We start from the raw sequence: 23,780 nt of genomic DNA, 5'->3' as shown, positions 1-23,780 counted from the left end.
ATGCTTTTTAATATGCTTTACCATACGTCTCTGTGCTTTTGCAATACTACCCTGTGCTTTACTGTGCTTTCACTGTGTTTTGTTAGACTTTGTTATGCTATGCTTTTACTATGGGAAACTTTTATAAGGCAGAGCATTGTCTTCCAGATGTCACTGATCTCAGCAGAAGTACATGTTCTCGAATCATAGTATTAGTGAAGGATGTATTGGTAAAGCACCCACTGTCACGCCCCTTTCAAAATCTGATAAATCTATACTGTACAGGTCTACCAGCCTGACCTTCAGTGAATGTAATCCCTGTGAACGTCATAAAGATTTCACTACAGAAAAATATATATATATTTTTTTAAATTGTCTTCAACTGAAGTTATTGTATTTTAAATTTTTATAGTGTGGTCAATGCTCAAACAAAGAATGGTGCCACTCCTCTTTACCTGGCTTGCCAGGAAGGTCACATGGAGGTCGTCCAATACCTGGTGAAGGACTGCGGGGCGGAGTCTCAGATAAGAGCCAATGACGGGATGACGCCGCTGCATGCCGCCGCCCAGATGGGGCACAACACTGTCATTGTGTGGCTGGTAGGTTGCAGTTAATACAGGTAATCTTGAGATCTGGGTCATCATGGGCTATTAAATATAAAACAGTCATGAACTTTCCTACAGCGTTGTTAGAAACCAAAAACGGTTAACGCTAAACTTAATGTGTGTATCAAAAAATAATAAAATAGTGAAAATCAGTTAACCATGTCAGTATCAAATACACATTCCCATATGGGTTGTATTAGTTCTATAAAAACATACCTGCTCAAGCTACCCTGGTCCTTTTCAACCTTCCTTTTTTTTTGTATTTATATCAGTCTTCCATTTCCTTTTGCTTTCTTTGCCCAGATGAGCTTCACTGATACCAGCCTGTCAGACCAGGATGACGATGGTGCCACCGCCATGCACTTTGCTGCCAGTCGTGGCCATGCCAAGGTCCTGAGCTGGCTCCTGCTCCACGGAGGGGAGATAACCAGCGACCACTGGGGAGGGACGCCCCTGCACGACGCTGCCGAGAACGGGGAGCTTGAGGTGGGGCTTCACGTGCTGGGGGCTGGGCATCAGGGGGGCTTCCTTGGTAGCCTTTTTACAGTGCAACACTCACTCGTTATTTCCCGATTCAATTGGCCCCATATTAGTAAAACTTTAAGGACTCGTTTTTTTAAATATATTTTTAAGTCAGGCAGCAAAATTGCATTGGAGCTTCCATTTGGAATGCAGCACACCTCGGCAATATAATGCACTCTCAGTTTACATGTTACTGGAGGGTCTCATTACCTAATGGTGCTTCCCTGGGGGGGGGGGGGCAGGGGGACAAAATCAGCTACATATTTTGTATTCCAGCTTGTAAAGATACAGCTGCCTTTGTTTGGCTGGTTTTGTGGCTCTATGTTGCTGTAAAAGGATTATTTAGAGAGTGCTTGTAGACCTTTTCTCCCAAAGCAACAGGTGTCACTGTAAAGTTTAATTAGCCCTGTTGCACTCCAGCACTTTGAAACCTCAAGGGAGTGTTTCCTAAGGTAGATTAACTCTTTCAATTCCACGTGGGATTTCATCTCCTCATTCTCTAATGTGTTCACTTTCTTTTTTTTTTTTTGAATTGGTACAATTTCCTTTTTTTTGTTTGCTTTCTAGTGTTGTCAGATTTTAGTGGTGAACGGAGTGGACCTGGGGAGCAGAGACCATGATGGTTTCTCAGCCACGGACCTGGCTGAATACAACGGACACATGCAGTGCGCCAAGTACCTGCGCAACGTGGAAAACATGGTGAGGGCGCCCTCCTGCCATTCGCACAATGGCACGCTCCATCGCGGCATTAGTCAGTTAGCAGACTGCTCTGCACAGGCAAAACTAGAAAGGCTGGGGATATACTGGTGGTCACTAAGAAGCACGAAGACAACCATGCTTCTTATTCCTCGTCTGAGATCTGATTGAACACACTTCCAGGGAAGAGCACTTTATACTGTGAAGAAGTGTAGCACAGGTAGGGTTGCCATCTGACTCCAAGTGCACTGGGACAGTTTGGAACAGGTCAGGCTTCTCAACTAAATAACAAATACTGCTCACTAGTTCTCCTCATTGACTAACCACAACCAGACACCAAGCCATGTTGTATATCCGCTACTTGGGTGCAGCTATGAACATGAGCTTGCAATAGACAGAGGTTCACTACAACACAGATTACACACATGCACATTTTTCTGCACTTGGCTGACACCACTTAAATTCAGTTCAAAAATGCCCTATTGCCTCAGATTTCATTCAAATTTTTGGCAGCACTTGTCAGATTTGAATGACGGTCTCATGCAAAATATAGGGGACGGCGCAATGCTTCTTCTAAAAGTTGTTTCTAATTGACACGGAGTGAATCGGAAGCAGAACGCTCTGCGCCTCTATTGGATCGGACTGGATATCAAAGCCATCAACCTTGAGGTGAAACACTTCACTGTTCGGTTCAGAACAGACCGAGCCACTTGCCCTCCTTTCACTGTCCTTAAAGCAATCAGGTTTTTTTCTAATTAGGAAGGCTTTCAAGAGTCTAATTAAAAACGTTGTCAGGGAGGCACAGCTGGGAAGCTCCCAGTCTCTTTTGCTTTGGCCTGAGCTGTATTTTTATCCAGCTCTTTGGAGAACAGGGGACATTTATGTGGTACCCAGGAGAGCTGCGAGTTAGTGAGTGCGTGTGTTTTTCTGGTCCTTGAAACATGCACAGTATGGATAGGAGATTGCAATGAAAACAGAGCTACCGGTTTAGTTGTGGATGAAATCAATCTGCTGCAGCCTGGATCGAGATGGGTACCACTCATGTAAGGAGAGTTGCTTGCTCTGTTATTTATTTTGTCGTTGCTCGGGAGTGCAGGGGATTGAAAGAGCTGGGTCACAGAATGAACTGTGCAGCTTGCAGGTGTTTACTCCAGACCCACGCTAATCCTTGCAGAGAATGTTTAATGGCAGAAAAACAGACGGCTTTAAACAAGCATTGAATCTGGATGGAAAACAAAATAGAAAAAATGCATCCGATATTAACTGCCAGCCTAAGCTGATTTTAAAATGGATTGAAGTCTTCTTAACATGTTTGCAAGACGTATGCATGTTTTTGGGCCTGTATCTTATTCAAGTTTACATCTTAAGTAAGTGGAAGTGTACAAATGATTAGGGAACAGTTAACAGGCAGGTTAAGACGTCGACGTCCTTCAGATATTGCAGTTAGATATTTGCGTTCTAGTTGAATGAAACCTGCTTGGAAGTAGTTTATGTAAGAGTTTGAATGCATTTGAACGTATAGCTTTGCAGTCGTGAGGGTGGAAATGATCATTGTTTTATTTTATTACTGAGCACAGTGAATATGTATAAATGAATTGCCGAATTGAACCTAGTGTGTGCTCGCTATAGCTCTGCCCAGCCGATCCTCATGTGTAATTGCGGAGAGGGGCTGAAGCAGAAGGTTCTCATTGGAATTGTTACTGTGGATTAGCACAGTGAGTTCTGGTAGCTTTAGCTCAGCTCATATTGGTTCACTAAATAGAAAGACAGAAAGAGGGGCCACTAGGCGATTGTATTTGATTAGCAGCACAGCACTGTGCAGTTATAATGGATTAGTTCGAGCTGTGTAGTAAATGAATACTTTGAGAAAGACTTCTTGGGTGTCAAACACATTGTAAGTTTCTTAATACTCTCTTATAAAAGTTTAAGCTCTACATTTTCACAGGAATCTTTCAGTTTTCCCATGCTTTCCCCATGCTTATACTATGCATATGCCATGATTTACAATGCATTTCCATATCTCTCAGCTTTACTATGCTCGCCTATGTTTCACCATGCTTGCACTATGCTTTATTACACTTTGTCATGCTTTTATCATGGGAAACTTTAATAAGGGTATTACTAGATATCATTGAGTTTTTTTGTTGTTGATGAAGCCCAGTGCTATTGTAAGGATGCAGCTCAGTGTCACAATGTTAGTGTAATTGTCTAATTGTGGTGCACCGGTTAGCTGTGTAATTGTTGAGCTGCACAGCAGAGTGTGTAACTGGGACTGTTCCCTGCAGAGCGTGGGGCACCGGGTGCTGTCGCGGGACCCCTCGGCAGACCTGGAGTTCAAGCAGCCCGACTCGGGGATGTCCTCCCCCAACACCACCAGGTCATCCTCCGCCCAGCAGACGCGCTTCGACATCGGCTCCCCCTCCAGCACCCTCTCCAACTACGACTCCTGCAACTCCAGCCAGTCGAGTACGGGAGAGAAGAGGAGCGGCTCCATGGGGCCCCAAGGGCCAGGTCAGTGTCACCGCACACTGGGGGGGGGCGGGGCGACACTGATCCATTGCTCAGTAGTTTAAGACACTCCATTGATCAGGGCTGCTTTTAAAAACCAGACAGAGGTGCAGGGTTAGCTGTTTAACCTCCCCACAGGACTGTGCTGTGAGTCATGATTCACGACATGAAATGGCTGTTTCAGATCTGGGATACTCTTCAGTCTGATCGGCCTTTTTATACAAGAACAAATGACGTCTTTTCATGGCTAATGCACCGTGCATGTCCAATTATTGGTGAACAATGCCGGGAACAGCAGTGCCAGTTGGAGCGGCTTTGCTTTGCGGCGCAGTGCTGCTGCCTGGCCATTGGGGAAGGTGAGCACTGCCACCTTGTGGTCCAAACCAGCACAGCAAAAATTAGGTTTGCAAACTCCAGCCTTGAGAAAAAAAAAAAAAACCTTGGCTTTCTTAATTTTTGTCATTTTTTGTTCTTTGAACTTAATATCGCCCAGGTAGCTGGGTGTCTTTTTAAAAAGCTATCTTATTTCATATTTAAACTGATTTATACAAGATTTAGCAGAAATGTGATTTGAATTATTTCCATCTTATTTGTCTTGTTTTCCTTTCTGAAGGGGCTCCGGAGACAGCCATCACAGACATGCAGGCATACATGGACATGCTGGACCCAGACCTGGGATCCGAGGCACAGAAGAAAGGAGGGCCAGCCCCCACAGCCCCTCCTCCACCCTCCTTCTCTCCCCCTCCCCGTCCCCCCCTCACGCGGGTGCGGCTCGAGTGACGGGGGGGAGGGTCGACGTGGGTCCCCCCCTCCCAGTCGGGACCCGCAGCCCCCCCGAGGATCAGCCCTCCGCCGAGATGTACCTGCACGTCAAGAGCAACCTGCGGCACGTGGAGAGCGGGGTCCTCAAGAAGGAGGTAAGAGCGTCCAGCGACTCAGTGCAGGCAGACCGGTCCCGGGACAACATGAGAGAGAGAGAGAGAGAGAGAGAGAGAGAGAGAATTCACATATTGATATCAGACCTATAACTATGAAAAAGATAAGAAGTACAGTTGAACATGTTTATAATACTTGTTCAAGGGACTGCCTAAAAGTGTTCTATATAGGGAGCTGTAGCAACAGAACTTTAATACCAGTATATGTGCAGGGTGAATAGATCTCTTTGACGCTTTGCAGAGCCCACCATGGGCCACAGAGGGCGCTGCAGCTGACATCTGTACACGTCACTTCATCAACGGCATAAAAATGCTCACGATGACATTAGAAACGGGACAGAACACGTCTCGACAGAGGGGGCCTTTCAACATGAGGATGAGGACTCTGCATTAACCGTGACGGCAATTAAATTCGTGGCATCCAAGTGACGCCTTGCAAGCAGTGATTCCAATCAATGGCAGCCAGCTTTTCATCGCGTTTACAACGGAGTACCAATCAGTGGCAGACAGCTTTTCATTGGACGGTCGCGGCCTTATGAAATTATTAACTTCCAATGGATTTATTGAATGGCTGATTGGTAAATACTTCTTTAAAGGCAATTCTGAGTGCGAGTATGAGTTTTTGCACACCCCTAACACAGGTTTGACAGCAAAGAGTTTGCATGAAGAGATACTGAGTGGCAGCTACTGATGCATCCCAGCTGAACATTCAACCATTCAAGGTCTGTTGATTGGAACGGGCGGTCAGGTCTCTCTCCAACGAGCTGTGCTGCAAACCACGTCTCTGACCCCCTGCATTCATTCACTCAGCTGGTCTGCAGCCCTGTCCAGCAGCACGTTTTCCACGAGACTCGTGGAGGGCACTGGAGCACAGTCACTGGGGTGAAGCTACGTGGATTCCCAGAGGGATTAGAGGCAGGCGCACAGCTCAGTCCATTCGGTTTGTGCACTGATCGCTTCATTTGTTTTGCAATTAAACAATGTTCCTTTCCAGAGGGGGCTCAGGGGCAGGGATGTCTCCTGTGTTTGCAAAGGGGCTGGTGGGCGGAGGTCAGGGGAAAGCGAACAATGAAGTAGTTGAGCCCCGTGCTAATGAGGCTGTGTATTATCGGCAGGGTTTGTACACAGCGCTAATGAAGGTGGCAAGTCTTTGATGCGCTGGCTTTTAATTGCTTTAATTGCACTGTGAGGATGGTGTAACAGTTAAGTTGTAAATGGCATTAAAGGTAGAAGATCATCCTCAGCACGGTTGTTCATTGTTTCATCTTGATGATATACTATAGATTTTGCGTACAGCAATTTGCATTATACTATAGATTTTTCGCATTATTTTCGATATATTGTGTTTTTAAAAAAGACCTATTTTAAAATCAGATCTTTACGCATGCAGCTTGTCTCTTGTTCTGTGCTGTATGCATTTTTGAAATACACAGCAAGTGTGTTTTAGCTGGAGAATAATGGGGTCTGGCTCTTGTAGAGCAGGTACAGTTAGCACCACACTGTGCACCAGCCAGGTCTGATTATTAATGACCCTGCAGATTCCACAGTCAATCACACCGATCCCTTCAGTGTGTGTTTCCTTTTCATCATGGCTTCGGGCCGCTGAAAGCGAAGTCTGCTCTGTTTTGTGTGTCTCAGAAACGTGAGCCCTGTGTGCGGCTGGCAGGAGAACGAGAGTGGCCGAAGGGATACGTTTCTAGGTGAAAGGTCAACGGAGTTAGCTCTTCTACTCTAATTATACCAAACAAACGGGGGGGCCCTGAATACTGGTTCAAAAGCCTCGCTATCCCACGATCACGGACCGATTTACTCTAAGCTGCACCAGCTTCCAATGAAATTCAGAATCGCCAGGGTTCCAGCAATGCTTGCAAGCATATGTCTTTGTATCCATATATCAGTGGGCATTACGATCCATTCCAGTCCAGGTCCTTACTCCAGTCAGGGTCTAGGTTACTTAATTGCACTTGCTGCATGGTTTCAGGCCTTTACAGGAACTGCTGGCCACCTTATGCTCAGAGACGCACCTTGAGATCAGCGAATGCTGAAATTTTGGTTGTTCAGTTTTACTCACTCAGGACCTGATTGGGTCTAGAGAGTCAGGGTTGTGCACCGCTGCCCTGGAGAGATGATTGGATACATGCAAAACATTGTAATGGCCTGATTGCTTTGCGGTAACCCAGATCAATTAACTAGCAATGCAGTACGACTGGTGGTGGTTGACTTAAGTGGGAAATTAGTTTCCTATTTTTCACTGATCACCATTCTAAGTACCCATTTTATTTTATATATATAATATACACTGATACAAACATGTCCTTAGTGTACAAAAGCTGACATACATTTTGCTCTGTATACCGTGTATGTATATTTGAGTGCGTGGCAGTGAAGCTCAGGTGATACTGGATGGGGGTTGTTTTAATTAAACCTGTGTCCATTCCCAGCTAATGATCCTGCTGCCCCTGAATCATTAACAATTAAACACACAGCTTCCTCTCAGGAGGCAGGCAGAGATACTGTTAATTGAGGTCGGCTACGGAAAGAGGCAGGAGCCCAGGAACAAAAACACACACACAAAAATCAGGGAACGACAACCAGCTCACCACAGAAAGGAAATGCGGCAACATGCTGTATGACAAGACCAGATCAGAACCAGCGCTGACCCCACGTGCAATACTCAGCACACCCTTTTATGTAAACGGACTCACCCTTGTGCGACTGGTTGATTTGCCATGCAAATGACTGTCATACATAACAAGCAAGCAACTTCTTTGTGGTTTCAAGTCACAATGGGCAAGATGGCAAGTTCCAACTCACTGATAGCTGTTGCCGATAGCACTGTGGGTGTGTCCCTGTGCAAGGCTGCACACATTACTGCTGTGATTGTTGTAGAAAGCTCGCATATCGCTGCAGAACAGTGTAAACACCTTGCAGGCTGCTCACGTCAATCTGCTTCTGGTGGCTTTGCAAACACCCCCTTGACAGTGTTATGTTGTGACCGCCAAGCTTATTTAAGGCAATGACAGTAGCAGTGGGGTATTTATTGTAATCAGAGATTTGCATCCAGTTTGCATGTTGTAAAATACTAATGCCCTGTGCCAACCGTGGCATTTATTGGCAAACCTAACTGAATGGAAAATATAAATGTAACACAAATGTAAAACGTGCCATTCGGAAATAAATAACTTGCTTTGGCGTAGCACTTTTGAAAGTGACAATTGACTCGAAACTTCAAAAATAGCGAGGCAATATACACCTGAGAGCAAACCCAATGAAGCTGACGAAACACAGCTGAGAGCAATTGCTTCCTGAAACTACTTCACTGGCCTGTTTTTTTGCAAGGAAACCCAAATGCTGATCCTTCGTAATTAGGGACAAAGGTCATCGCTAATCCCCTCTGTGTCTGGCCTTCTGTTTTTACCCACGTTGTTACTATGCAACAGGAAAGAGCTGCTAGCTGTGTTTGTAAAGGGAGCCCTATCTCAGCTTTAGCACTTCCTGTAAGGAAAAGGGTTCTCTCAGCTTTAGCACTTCCAGAACAGGACTCTGTTATTGCTACTACTGTCACATGCAGCCCCAACATGCAGGCATACGATACAGGTACTCCAAACAGTTTGAAGAAAAAAAGGCTTGCATGTGAAGTGTCCTATTGCTTTATTATATCCATGTCTGATTTCATGCATGCTTGTAGTTTAACACATTATTAAAGTATGCTCCAGATTCAATCAGCCGAATTTGTGACATGTATCTAGATCAGATTGCAGCAAAAGTGCAGCGTTGTTCTGAAATGCAACAATCCCTTCTAAAACCAGCATAAGCACCCACCTTTTCAGGTGAACTGCAAAGCTAGTTCATTATGCACTTCTTTGCATGGGAGAGATGCAAGCCTGCAGCTCCCTGATTGGACCAGGACTAGAAAGTGATGTAATGCCTGTCCCTGTGATGTGATAGGTGTGGATTATTAATGAGGGACATGGGTAAAGTGAGAGGGCAGGTAGTGTGACACAGGTAACAGGGACTAGAGATCAGGTGACACCTGGGCTCTTTGCAGTCCACAGCCTTTGTTCAGTGCAGGCAAGGCAGGCGGCTGGAGACAGACAGGGAACTTGCAGGTAAGGGAACAGTTTGCCTTCCGTACCAGTTCAATGAATTACTGAGGCTTTTATAAGGATGGTTTATCCATAACTTTATGGACCCTCAATCATACAATAAAAGTGTTTTAATATTGGGATATCAATTCTGTATATAGCTTACTAGATGAACCCAGGTTATAAAATTCAAATGGAACTAGTCTGATTAAAAAAAATATATATATTCAGACTAGGCAGTAAAAGAGGGAAACAGATTAAAGGAAAGGTAATTACAATGTATGTGTCAGAGACTCGAGTACTTGTCGAAGGAGTTGTGCTTTTTAGATCCATCCTGATATATATTTCAAATGGTTATATGTATATATATATATATATATATATATATATATATATATATATATATATATATATATATATATATATATATATAATCATGATTGTCAATGCTCTCTATTATGGATTAGTGATCAGATACATCCACAGATTCATTATGGATTGTGGGAGAACACTATGTGCAGATTTTGCAATATACTGTATATCATTCAAAGAGGTCTGTCCTTTGAATGTTTATAATCGGAAGCTAGTTTCAATCGTATTGGGGGTGTATGCTGTGTATTCTGTGAACTTCAAACGAACCGTAAGGTTGTTCTGGAACAGTGTAGGTGTATGCAAACATGCATCTTTGGAAACAGCAAAAGCCATTTTAGACCCTAACTTGGTATGATTGCTTAGGAAATAAAAAAGGGACAAAATACAGAGATGCTTTGTTCTGCATGGCATAAACATACATTCATTTGATGTTGAGGTTCAGTTACATTAATGCTACAAAGAAATGTGATCATACGAAAATGACAAGCGACAACAGTATTATCCCAGAACTAGCTGAGAGTGTCATTAACTGTGCTGGAACAATTTTGGTGCCCCACAGTTATCTAGGCTGGTGGTCTGGAGGAGTGAAAGGGTAGGTGTTGGTTGTGTTAGTGTGCTGTTCTGAACTGGCGCAGCCCCGGAGTTCCCCTAGCTGGTTATCAACACATTCCTGTAAAGCTATGTGCTGCATGTCATGTATTCCAAACCACGCTGTCTTCACTAGCCAATCAGAGCACTGTATTCCCTGCGCTTTGTGTCTCTGTACAGATAACAACATCAGAAAGTTTACAATCGAGAGGAAGCCGCTCAGATCATCTTGTTCGTTTGGTTGCGAGTAGCTTATTGATCCCAGAATCTCATCGAGCAGCTTCTTGAAGGATCCCAGGGTGTCAGCTTCAACAAAATTACTGGGGAATTGGTTCCAGACTCCCACAATTCTCTGTGTAAAAAAGAGCCTCCTATTTTCTGTTCTGAATGCTCTTTTATCTCCGTTTGTGAGCATCGGAAAGTACTCAAGAAACAACACAGTTTAGAAGCAATATGGGCAAACTGTGTTAAACACGGACAACTTCAAATGAAAAGCCAGTGGCTGAGAATAAATTGTTCACTATTCATTGCAGGACTGGTCTGTTATTTGTCATAAGTTAATAAAAGTATTAGAAAATGAAAGGGTTGGGCATTACTGGCTGTTGTCCTGTATTGTAAAATGAAGGGAAAATCACAGACAGTCGTCACTGCAGGATTTGCTTATTGTTTCTGTGTGAAGCTGGCCATTCAAATCCTCCGTTTGCATTAGGAAAATACACAGCTGACAGAAAAAACATATGGTGTCCAGTGAATTCTGTACATTTACAGAAAACTTTAACTAGCAAATTTCTAGCTATGTCAGCAGGAAATTTACAAATGACATTATATTTTATAAGCTGCTGTTAACCCTATCTATCTATCCAGTATAACACAAATCACTGATCATTGTTAATAAAACAGCAAGACCATTTAGCAAGCATTCAGACATGAGGCTGGTCAGTCTGCTAGGTAACAGTGGATCATCAATGGATGTGAAGTAGTTTTCACAGAAGTTCTGACTGTCGGATGTGTCCCACCAACTTTTCAACTAGCTTTAGAAACTGAATTCTGTGCTGTACAATATACAAGGCAATCACGTTCCAGTCGAATGGCCCTAATCAAACCTGAGAACCAGCATAGAATCTTCAAACTCTTGCTGGAATGAAAATTCCAAGTTCCTTAACAAGGAACAATGGCTAGCCAATGAGAAAGCCAGTGATCCTTTCACTAAGCAATAGCATTGCTTGCTAGATTCTTTACCTTTTGTTATCTAGCAGGAAGTAAGTAAGTAAAACCTGCTGTATCAGGTCGCTTTCATATACAGTATAAAAGAATAGCTGAAGTATTTCTTGTGTCTACATACAGTACCTTAGGCAGGTGCACTGTCTCTTGGACCTGCTTGCTGTAATGCTGTTGAGCCTCTAACTCCTTTGTAATGGTTAACTGGAAAGCTTACGAGAGCTCAGTAGAATTGTTACTGGAAAGCTGAGATGAATGAAAAGTCCTTTTTATTGCAAGCCTGATGCTGAAACCTGATCCTGTATTTGCACCCCTTGAAAACTGCAAACCCCTGATTGAAAACCCCTGATTTACAGCAAGCAACCCTGCTTGCAACAGCACCAGCACTGCAGAAATGAGCTTGGGGTTTGACAATTGCTTGCTTGCTGCATCTACCTGAGCGCCGTGCAGAAGGGATTTTGGCTAACGAGACGATTATAAAGTGCTGGTACTTTTTTTTTATAGATGACATCGATGCATGCACAAAATACTAAAATCAAAAGACTTCTCCTAAATTAAAAAGACGAGGGGGTCTGTAAGTTACGTCCACACCCCTTTGGGAAGGGTTGTGGTGGATGTTTCTAGAATGTAAGCCCAGAAAGGCTTTGACTGCAGTGCAAGGGAGCCCTGTGTGTTTCAGATTATCCAGTGCTCGCCACCACCAGCTCATTTGCATTGAGCATGTGTCATTTAATCTCTATTGAAGGCAAACAAAAGGCAAACACAGCTTTTGTTCAGTACAAGTTACAGAACCATTCTTTGTTTGGAAGGGGTGTTTTTTTATGTATTAATTTTAATTTATTAAAATTGGCTAATTGTCATCATTTAGTGCAGCATTCCATTTTGTTCAGTAGCTCTCTTCTTCTCCTTTTTGCATTTGCCTCGCAGTCGACTCCAGGAGACGGCACCCCAGAGAGACTGCGAAGAGTCGACTCCAACAGGAAATCCAGAAACTTTAACAAGCAGCCTAGTACTGGGGATTATTACAAATCACTCGGCAGCGACACGGCGGACAAACAGGCAAGCAGGGCCATGGCACCCAACGAGAAGGTATGAAGTGAGGGTTCGGGGTGGTGGCTGGGGGGGGGGGCAAGGTTAAGGGTCAGGGTCACTGTGATGTCATTAATCATGGGAACAGGCTTGGTGTTGACGTATGAGAGCTACTGTACTGGAAGCGCATTTATGAAATAAGTTGATAATCTATTAGCAAGGCGTCAGTATGGTTGTTTGTCTATTTGATTAGCTTAACTTACCAGCTAAGGTTAGGGCAAAGTTTACAGCTGTAGCCAAAAGTTTTGCTTCACCGAGAATTTTAGGATTAAGACATCATTTAAAAAAAAAAAAAAAAAAAAGCTATGTTAACATAATTTAGATGTTTTATTTAACATGTCATCAAAGAAACAAAATGATATCGCAAAAGTAGTGCAGTACTAATATATGAGAAAATAGAAAGTGGTATGTAATTTAATGCATTAACGTAACATTATTATTCAACAGGTTTCATTCAACTTTATGAAGCAAAATTAGTTAATTCTATAGGGTGATGCAAAACCTTTGGCTGAATTTCTTTATATAAAATACTTTGAAAGCAGTAGAAATCACTGAAGTGCATCATCTCGTTTACAAGGATGTCCTGAGGGATTTATGAGTACAATTGCACAGCAAAACCTTCTAAAAGAAAAGGGCTAAGCTGACGGTGCTCAATTACATCTCCTTCAGCACCTCGTCCAGGCTGAGAGCCTCTCCCAGCCTAATTCATTGTCTTCTGTAATGAAAACTGCAAAGATATAACCTGCTACCTTACCTTGCATATTCTCTCTTGTTACAGCAGCTGGCATTTATTACCCTGCATATGTAACATGCAAAAAGTGATTTGTTTATGTGGGGGCAAGTTTAAATATAATATGCCACCGTCCAGTTGAAGTGATTTCTTTTTTTAGACACTGATGCAGAATGCAAAATTAGCATGATTACATTTCAAAACTAGGAATGAATTGCCCTCTCCTTTCCGGAAAAAAAAAGATTAGTTCATATCTGTGCAATAAGGAAGCATGCAAAGTGAACGACACACTATGAGTGTAAAGCCTCCAGGCTCCAATTAAGATAGAGCCGTGGGGGGGGGGTCTCTGAAAGCCTTGTGGATCTGCCCCACTCTCCTCGGGATGCTATTAGGGTGTATGAGATATTCCCAGGAATGGTGGGGCGGGATGGTATTTAGTGTTGTGGGCTGGTGGTCAGTCTAATCTTCGCTGAGCCGATTCGAGTCTCCCTTTGCTCCATCTGCCTGTGACTGTCCACCAGATGGTCTAACACAGAGCCCAGCTAGTCATCTGAATGAGATCCCTTGACGGCTGCTGATGCATGACCTCCACTTTACGAGCTGATGTTGGCTTTGCAGCTGCAGCAGCTGGAGTCCTTTTACATGGAGCAAAAAGTTCCCCAGAGCAGATCAGTGCACGTACAGTGTAGGTATTTCCCATAGGGTTGTTTTCTCTCCCTAGACAGTAAACTAACTGCTTATTCCCGAAAGGTATAATATAATGGCATCAAAATTGGCAGCAAATGTATAAAATTGTCCAGCTGCAGAGATTGGAATGAGTCTACTGTAATGGGTTAAATCACTCTTATGATGCAAGACTTTTGCAGAATTCAGGATTATATGGTCAGAGGGACACATTGCATTACCGCTTTGAGGACAGCTGATATAGATGTGCTGGTCTGTAAATAAGTAAATCATCTCAGTTGTGCATCCTCTGTTCTTTAATTGAACCCCAGGGGTCTCTCTTGCTTGAAGAAGCAGCGGCGAGTGGGACCAGCCAGCAAAACGGGACCTCTGAGGTGCTGCCAGCCCCTCCACCTCCTCCCCCTCCAGCAGAGAGCATGCCGACTCCCCCCCCTCCCCCCCCGCTGCCCACCGACACGCCCCAAGACAACAGCACCCAGCGCCGGCCGTCCTCCTCTGCAGGCAGTGAGTACACCTGGGTTATATGCTGGCTCTGAGCCTCTGCTGTGCAGAAGAGCCACAGAGCCACGTAGCATTGCTTCATATTAGCAGCAACATTCACAAACGATGTAGATGAAGGATAGATCATTTCGAGAAAAATGCAATTGTTTTGTTTTCAAGCTTTACCAGGGCAGCCCTGTATTTATACATTCATATTTAAAAACTTTTTTTTAAAAGCACTGTAATGTCGAATTTGTATTAGATTTTGATCAATTCTCCAAGGCATGCCTCATCTTGACTTTGAGCTGTGTAATTCCCAAACAGATTATTATTTTTTTTTTTTTTACACATTTTTAATTGGGTTTAATCATACAGTAAGCTCAGTGTCAAGGGATTTGTTTATCAGAGACTGTAATAGAAATCAGAATTGTGCATTCATTGTGTTTATATCTGAATGTCTCTGGATCGACTCCAGTAAGACTCTTTCTCCGTTGATTTTTAAACCCTTGTTAAATGTACTTTATAGCCGTGTTTCGTAAGGTTATTTAGTCAGCTGTTATGAATCTGAGTTATTCCTGATACGGATCTCTTGGCTGGGACGCCTCTGTGCTGTAGAACACTACTGTGCAACCCAATTGTGTCATCCTTTGCCTAAAGACATCCATTATTCTGTGTAATAAAGACCTCTAAGGGCTTTAAGATGCTAGTTGTGAGAGTTGTTGTGAAATGGCCGTCCACCTGGTTGCTGGAAAGAATTGGTTATTACAGAATGTGTTTGTTCTGAAAGCAGTAATGGATCATTGAAGAGCAATGGCACATTATAAAAACATGAGCTAGCCGGTATTATGTTTATGTAACAGAGGGTATAATTACCTGGGAGTTGGTGTTGTGTTCTGTAATGTTGTAAATGGTCCCAGGTTACAGGTAGTGTGCTTGTAAGAGGCTCAGTTATCAGGGCAGTGCCAGGCAATACTGGTACCCTGAAAGGCTTTGATCCTTCAGTATATTTGCTACAGCTCTCCTGAAATATGTTGGGGGTCAGCTGGTAAGGTTGAGTGTTTGTTCATTTGTTTTGTTTTTGCATCTTGTTTTTATGATTTGTGTCTTATTGCAAATCCTTATTGAGCTGACTGGTTCCTGGGTGCTCTCTCTTTACAGGATTGCGCGACGCGTTCAATTGCATTGGTTCAGTGATAGTTAAAGACCCTCAGGATGCTGCTGTTGCAGATGCATTCGCGGGATTGCTCTTTTGTCAGAGTATTATTATCATTTAAGTCAAAGCAACACAATACGTTCGTGCTTCCAATCCTTTAGAAGCGTGAACATCGGCTTTTAAACGCTGACACCCTTCCATGCGCTCAAAGGACACCCTTGAGTGGAGAGTTACAGATGGTTAGCTGTTAATGTCTCAGCAGTGTTTGAGCACATGCAGTTGAATCGTTGTTTAATTGCTCATTAGTAATTGGCAGACTCGTTATGTGAATAAGCTAGGGCGCGTGTGCGTGCATTAAAAGGATGCTTTACATTACATGGCTTCAGCTAATTACACCTCTGTTGAACAGTAAATGCAAAGTCATTGTTATATATCAGTGATAGTGTATCGTAAATACATAAACGTGTGTGTAATTACATTGTAATAACAGCAACCTTTCTGTAATAACACAACTAGTTACAACACCATCAGTGTAATTACATTTTTTTGTACAGGTCAGGTAATTGAAAGATTTTTCTTTTCTAACGCAGGCCCCATTTTGCTTCCATTTTAACTAACAAGATTTATTTTTTCTTTTCTTGTTCTTTTTATTTTCCACTTCCTTCCTGTTCACTCCAATCCTTCCACCATCCGTTATTTTGCCTCTGCGTTTCCCATGCCTGCCATCAACACAAACCCGCCTGCGTGATGCTGTGTCATTTCCTCTCTGTGTGATTGCAAAACAATCCCCCCCCCCTCGGTCCCCCTGTCGCATTGCTCCTTCACCCCTCTCCCTCCCCTAAATGCTACCTCTCTTTCCAACCTAGAAGCGATTGCACTCAGACAAATGAAAAGTAAGTACAGACACTGCAGCCTGCTCCCTAGCTCTGTCTGCAGAGTTAAAGAAACGAGTGCCAGTACTCCGTAATGTTTTATATCACTTTGTAGATTTTTTTTGTGTGTCAATTTTAATGATCCAACAGTGGGTGTTTTCTTTGCTCATGGGTCTTACCAACATACAAAAAAATACAATGAACTGACGCCTGTATAAATGTTAAGGCTTTATGAGATTACTGAAATAGACCCACTTGTCTGTGAAAGAGATTTTCTATATATGTATTGCAATGCTTTAGTCTGTGATGTACCTGTAATTGTGCAGATGTGCTATAGAGAATGATTTAACCATGTGAGGCTGCCCGTGTCATTTCACCAACATTCTGTCTGCATTCCACACACCTTCTGTTCCATTGTGACAGCCTATGGGTTCCACACACCTTCTGTTCCATTGTGACAGCCTATGGGTTCCACACACCTTCTGTTCCATTGTGACAGCCTATGGGTTCCACACACCTTCCGTTCCATTGTGACAGCCTATGGGTTCCACACACCTTCCGTTCCATTGTGACAGCCTATGGGTTCCACACACCTGCGGTTCCATTGTGACAGCCTATGGGTTCCGCACACCCCCAGTTCCATTGTGACAGCCTATTCATTAATGTTGAATCCCAGTTTTATTGTTATGTGGATCCAGAAGGATGGGCTGTGCATTTTCCAGTGATAGAATATGCCTTTCCACACCCCTATTTATTCAAAAACCCCATCAAAGGATAACACCCAAGGCACTTTGCATATCACTATTGCAGTCAGACCTGGCGTGTATGAGGGGGAGAGTAGATGGGTTGCTCTTGATGCTTACTGGAGATACATAGTCTGTGGATTTGTTGAGGGCAAGGATCTAACTAAAGGTAGGCTTTGTTTTGGTGCTAGTTATTTCTGTATCTGTGGGTTAGCCTGGTTTTAGTGTTGCTTTTATTGTGCAATATAAAGATCTCAGCTACAGTGGATCTTTTTGTCTTTAGTTGCATGAGATGCATAAGGTGCAGTGTTTGTTTGTGTTTATGGTCATTTGGATCAGTGTAAATAAATATGGGTTCTGCAGGGATATTATTATTCTTCTTATTCTTATTCTTATTCTTATTCTTATTCTTATTATTATATACTGACACATGGTTTCCCAGGTTAACTGCCCCATATGATTTCCCAATATTGCAATGTTCCAAATGTCTAATGCTAATTCAACCTCCCGTCTATTCGTGATGTCATCCAGAACCCTGTGCTATCGTTGAACAGCTCCACAGAGCCAGCTATACAGTGTATATAATATGAACGAGTGGGCTGTGTCACTGCTGAACCTTCATTTAACATACTGAGTTAGTTAGCCGAGGTTTCCTCAATCACTCAACCAGATCTTTTGTCTAGCTGAGCTATTATTCTCAATGTAGTTTTGGTTTTATCGAGGAGTGTTCAGCTCTGTTGAGCGTGGCGTTATTTGCCAGGTGCTGTGTAACGGGCAGTGTTGTGTGATACACTGCCGTTACGGATTCGGTTCTGAGATGAAATGAAAAGCTCTAAAAGCATGAAATGCAGACGGGCCCGGCTGTTTTGCATGGCGGTTAAGACGCTTGCTTGCGGCGCGTGGGGTTGGCGGATTCGCGCCCAGCCGCCGTCCTGTAACATGTGCATTCCTTTTGGTGTCTGTGTCATTGTCCCACTTTGTAGAGGAGACTCCTTGTGGAAGAGTCTGGTTGCACTCTGTGAGTTCAGACAGTCAGTTTGCAGCTGGCTGTGAGGCGGTACTGGATCTGTATTGGGAGCGCTCCAGGCCCCCTGTGCTCAGGTGAATTAATAGGTTCGATCGAGGTGTGTGACTTTCATTCATAGGTTGATCTGGGTGCATGTGGGTTTTGATGATGCTTATTCATCTCTTTGTTTGAGGTATAATGTTTATACAGGACAGTGGTCTGTTAACCAATCAAATAAACTTTAAGTGGTTGTTGTTTACCTTGGATTTAAATTTCAGTGTGCCTGGATAATGCAGTCGTGCAGTTCTCAAAGAGAGTTTCAAAAGAGAGTTTAGCTTGTTAATTTACCCTATGCTGAACTGTATGTATGGAAAATGGAGATAATCTGGATCCAGTGCATATAAAAAACAGCAAGCGATAACAAGGTGTATGCATTGAAGTATAAAGCAATTCCAAGGTTTTTGAGTTCCGGCATACATACAGCATCCAGTATAAAACATTGAAACTTAAAGAGGTTGTGGTCTGCGGGAGTGTCTGAGACCGGGAGTCATTAGTCAGAGTTCATTGTGTCTTGTTGTTGTGTTCAGATGCTTGTCACTAATCCTCCATGTGAACGAACGCTGTACAGTTTGGTTTCTGGTGGGTGGGTTGGGGGCGTAATTCCTTCCCAGTTTGGCTGCCAATCCACGTCGTTACTCATTAGAGCCGATTCCTTTAGATCCCTCGGGCCTTGGTGGCCTCCTAGTAGCACTGTATTCTCCTAGTGAGAGAGAGAGAGTTGTTAGCCCAGCCTTTGTCCAGCATATTCGCTCTCTTGAATTTCTGTAACCCAAGTAGGCATAAAAGAGGGATAACAGTTCTTGTTGTTGCTTGGATTCGGAAGAGATTTTTAAAGCCAGTTTAAAGACAGGTAAAGTAATTATGTGTTTGTGTTTTTTTTTTTTTTTTATCTTTTCTGGTAAAAGGTATTAAGGTCTCTGTGAATAACACAGTACCTGGTTATTGCTATATTGTTGACCTGTCCTGTGATTACACTTGCTTCACAGCCCTGAAGTGGTTTGATTGGTTTTCGTGATCTGGCAATAGACACAGATAGCTTTGAATTAGAATTTTTAAAAGGAGCTGCGTCTTTTACTTGTGGTGTTCTGGTATTTTATTTTTTTGTTTTCTTTTTGTTTCTGCGTCCTACTTCTTCAGCTCTGTATTGCACTGCTGTGACTGCAAACGAGGAAGGGTTGACCTATGCTCTTGGAAAAGGTCAACTGTATTCATATTCCCATTATAAAGAAAGAGTGGAAAATTAGAATTGCTGCGAACTCGATTCCCAGTTATTAACGACAGTGTCTGTTGAGATTCTACTGGCCCAGAGTAGAGCTTTTTAAACTTAAAATCGATGCAAAGAAATTCAACTCTATCAGCTGCAGTGCTTCAGTGTTGAAACAGGATTTGAGCAGAAAGAGATTCCTATTTCCAGGTCTTGTATAATATAGCACTGCAGACGTACAGAACAGCATGGAAGTGTTGTTGGTTTTCACTGGGCTTTTCTTCTTTTAGGTACAAAGTCGTTCAATATGATGTCTCCGACGGGTGATAACTCAGATCTGCTGGCGGAGATCAAAGCTGGGAAGAATTTGAAGCCAACCCCCCAGACTAAAGGGTACACCACTGTCTACAGCACCGGCAGCGGGCAGACTGGTCCCAGCGTAGGTTCCCATTGCACACGCTCGATCATAACACGTTCAGTTACACCGATATAGCAGAAGATAAGGTGTTGGGCGGGTCTGTCTCCGTAAACTTCTTTTACATTTCGGAACACTTTTAGTCAACCACTTCAACAGCAGAGCTGCGTTCATAAAGCGTGGTTATTTCCTGTTTAACTTTGGTGGTGAAGAGATGCACACGTGCAGACTTGCAAGAGGGAGATAGACCAGGCTGAATGCAGTGTGCATGCAGTTCACAGCTGACTTGTGACCGAAGGGTCTGAAGATCAAGGCTGGTGCAATGTGGTTAAAGCATCGGCATTTATAAACATTTATAAAGATACGTCGTTACTGGGGACTCATTAGCTAGTGATGCACGTGTAGCAGTTGGGCGTCAGTGTGTTCACCCATGCGTTTGCACTCAGGCTCATATGGTACAGTGGAATGATGAAACTGTCTTGCCTATTGCATAAGGCTTTGGTTTAATCCTCCAAGGCTTATCTAGAGCTACAGTACTAAAAACAAGCACACATCACACTGACTGTTTGGTTTTCTGCTTGAGCTTCAGGATCCGTGGCTGTGAACGGCTACTCTTTTATTTCTCCTTCCTTCTTCGTCCATTTATAGAACAGCCTGCTGATCAATAACTATGATAATAGATGAAGGCTTTTTTTTATAGCGATGAATATTTAAACCCTACAGTAGAGTGCAAAGTTTTTCAGGCATGCCCCAGTTTGCTATTGCTTCCCATAGCACCAAGTCTGTGTGGCATTGCCGCTACTTACACAGCAGCACTGCTGGCTGGAAAATCCTATCGCTGCTCTGCTCATTAATAAGCAATTAATAGGTTTTTTGGCAAGCCAGTTAAAGGGCTGCTGAAAGGGGTTATTTGTACCTCTCAGTGGCGTTCATGTCTGGCTCACATGGTTTTTAACCTAAAAAGCTAGAATTAGCGCTCTGTGAAAGAGAACAAGTGGGAGCTTTATGTTTTCATCTTTTGTTTCAACCCTTCCCTCGCTGTGGCCCCCACACTCAAACAATTTTGAAACAAAATTAATTTCAGACCTACTTTTAACGTTGGTAAATAACCCAGTTCACAGTCCCAGGGACAACAAGACTTTTCATTGGCTGACCCTTGATTCCTTGTAGTCATTCCAGGGTTTTCCTTCCTGTCTCTGTAACCTAGTCCAGGTGCTCCAGGAAATGTTTGAATCAGTAACCTAGATTACAGTGCATTTGCTGTATTAAATCTGCTTTCTCTTCTCTCTTTTGCAGGCAGAGGTCCCTGCATCTCCAGCCCAGACCTCAACAGTCCCAGTAAACCCAATAGCCCCTACTGCCCAGCTTTCATCCACAAGCCCCACAGCGACCCCCACCACCCCCACAGAGCCCACCGCCACTCCCACAGCTCCCCCCAGTGATAGGCAGAGCCCCAAGTCCCTGGCAGCAGCCCTGACAGCGGAGCAGCAGCCCTCCCCCGTGGTGGTGAATGGGAATGCAGACTCCAAGCCGCCCAGCCAGATGAGCCTGGCAGACTTGGAGACCCTGGTGCCCACCCACGACGAGGGCGGCATGCCGATCCCCGAGTGGAAGCGACAGGTGATGGTGCGCAAGCTGCAGCTCAAGATCCAGGAGGAGGACGAGAGCAGGCGAAAGGTAGGAGACGCAGAGCAGAGAGAGAAAGCCAGGAGGGGTGCAGGGGAGGGGGTGTGGCGGGGTCCCTCTGGTTTCTGGGTCTCCAGCTATAGCAGGAAACGAGACACGAGCCTCATCAAAGAGACGTATTCACAGAGCTTTTGCTCCAGTAAACATTTTGCGTTGCTTATTTATTTTTTTAAGTAAAATGACACAGTTCATTCCAGCAATGCTCAAGGCTCATACTGTGCACGGACCAGTGTGTGTTTTTTGTATTGCCCGCTGTGCATTCTTTCAGAGCCAGAATGTTTGGACCCAGGAGCCAGTGGGGACTGGGGGATTGCTTCCTGCATTGCGTGAGATGACCTGGTTGCAGTTTTGCAGTTTACTAGATGGTAGAAAAGAGGATCTAAAAAGACATTGCTAACTCCAAGTCTGTTGCTTTGTGTTAAAGCTTTGACTATTCAGATATCTACATATTTTATATGTAAAACTCAAAGGGGAAGATGCATGCTGAAACATACATGCAATGGGAAAATCCCATTGGAAGGAGAATGAATTCCAGACATGCTTAGTTATAAATCCAGTGCAGGATCTGTTTTAGGAATCAATAATAATATTTTGGAGTCGCACAGCCTATACCCCTTTGCGTAATAACTTTCTCTTAGTCATGCATTTCTGAACTGACATGCAAAGTGATAGTTCATCCAGAGTTTATGTAGTTCAGCTTAAGGAGTCACAGCCCTGCCCCTGTGTTTGAATTAGCCCTGTGCTGTGTGCTGCCTGCCGTCTGCAGTCTATAGGTGTGCCTGTTTGCTTTGTAATCCCTCCTTCACCATCAAGTACCAACAGCTGCTACTGTGTATTAAATATCAACCACACTGCCTCTCCGTAATTTTCTATATATATATATATATATATATATATATATATATATATATATATATATATATATATATATATATATATATATATATATATATAATATATTTTCTAATCTGCTGCAGTTTGTTTGTTTTACAAACTACAAAATGAATTGGATTGCAATTCTCACATTTAATTGTGTTTGTAATTCCCGGTGAATTGGCCCATTAGCAGCTCTCTATGTGCAGAAACCAGTTTCCAAGCATTGTGTTTGATGGATTGATTGGTTTTCATGGCGTAAACATGGCCTATTAAGGGTGTGACGTATGCAGGCACTGCAGTGCGGCAAAGTACAGGAGTGTCTCTTTGGAGCTCAAAAGGGTTTTTTGTTCTGTCTTCTCTGCATGGTCTGTGTGACATTTTTTTGGAGTGGTTTGTCTGCGTGAAACAAATTGATACTTTAAAGTTGCAGCATCTATTCCAAGGTTGCTTCATAAAACCTAATAACACAACAATGAGATGAATGATATAGGGTACCTAATAACACAACGATGAGATGAGTGATATAGGGTACCTAATAACACAACGATGAGATGAGTGATATAGGGTACCTAATAACACAGTCATGAGATGAGTGATATAGGGTACCTAATAACACAGTCATGAGGTGAGTGATATAGGGTACCTAATAACACAGTCATGAGGTGAGTGATATAGGGTACCTAATAACACAGTCATGAGGTGAGTGATATAGGGTACCTAATAACACAGTCATGAGGTGAGTGATATAGGGTACCTAATAACACAGTCATGAGGTGAGTGATATAGGGTACCTAATAACACAGTCATGAGATCAGTGATATAGGGTACCTAATAACATCTTGTCTGGTACAAAGACATGTCAGATGGCTCAATGAAACCATTGCAGTGGTCTGCTGTATATTCTATATGTGTATACGGGAAAGAGAACCAGAAAAATGCTCAAGCTTGGGAAGGTAGATTGGTGTCCAGTGACCGAATGGATATTTGCATCCTCTTTGTAACTGAGAACTTGGCGATGGCATACTGCAGCTCTAAATGATTACATGTTGGTTCAGTGGTGTGATGCTGGGCTCACGCACACTGGTCAGCCGATGAATGGCTGCAGGTATACGCATTCTTCTCCTTCCAGAGTCTTCCTCTTGCTCTTTTGACTGCTCTATGGCTCTTGTGTCTTGACTGCTCCTTTTATATGGCGTTTCTATGTCAGGGTTCTCAGAACAAGCCTCAGCACTTCTCAAAGGGGTTGAGTTACAGTGCCTTCATTTTAACTGTTT

At 43.3% G+C, this 23,780-nt stretch overlaps 1 protein-coding gene across 1 annotated transcript in view; it reads left to right on the top strand.

Moving 5' to 3' along the window:
* The window catches only part of LOC121329282 (espin-like), a 42,477-nt gene that overhangs the window by 9,816 nt on the left and 8,881 nt on the right, over positions 1-23,780 (top strand). The window contains 10 exon segments of the mRNA XM_041274816.1: positions 392-578; positions 888-1,070; positions 1,674-1,805; positions 4,088-4,313; positions 4,924-5,136; positions 5,139-5,227; positions 12,436-12,597; positions 14,323-14,515; positions 19,820-19,968; positions 21,241-21,621. Of these exon segments, the coding sequence (XP_041130750.1) occupies positions 392-578; positions 888-1,070; positions 1,674-1,805; positions 4,088-4,313; positions 4,924-5,136; positions 5,139-5,227; positions 12,436-12,597; positions 14,323-14,515; positions 19,820-19,968; positions 21,241-21,621 (1,915 nt within the window).

This window comes from Polyodon spathula, chromosome 16 (genome assembly GCF_017654505.1).
Source record: "Polyodon spathula isolate WHYD16114869_AA chromosome 16, ASM1765450v1, whole genome shotgun sequence".
In the NCBI taxonomy this organism is placed as follows: Eukaryota; Metazoa; Chordata; class Actinopteri; order Acipenseriformes; family Polyodontidae; genus Polyodon; species Polyodon spathula.
This window is presented reverse-complemented; position numbering and strand designations above follow the sequence as displayed.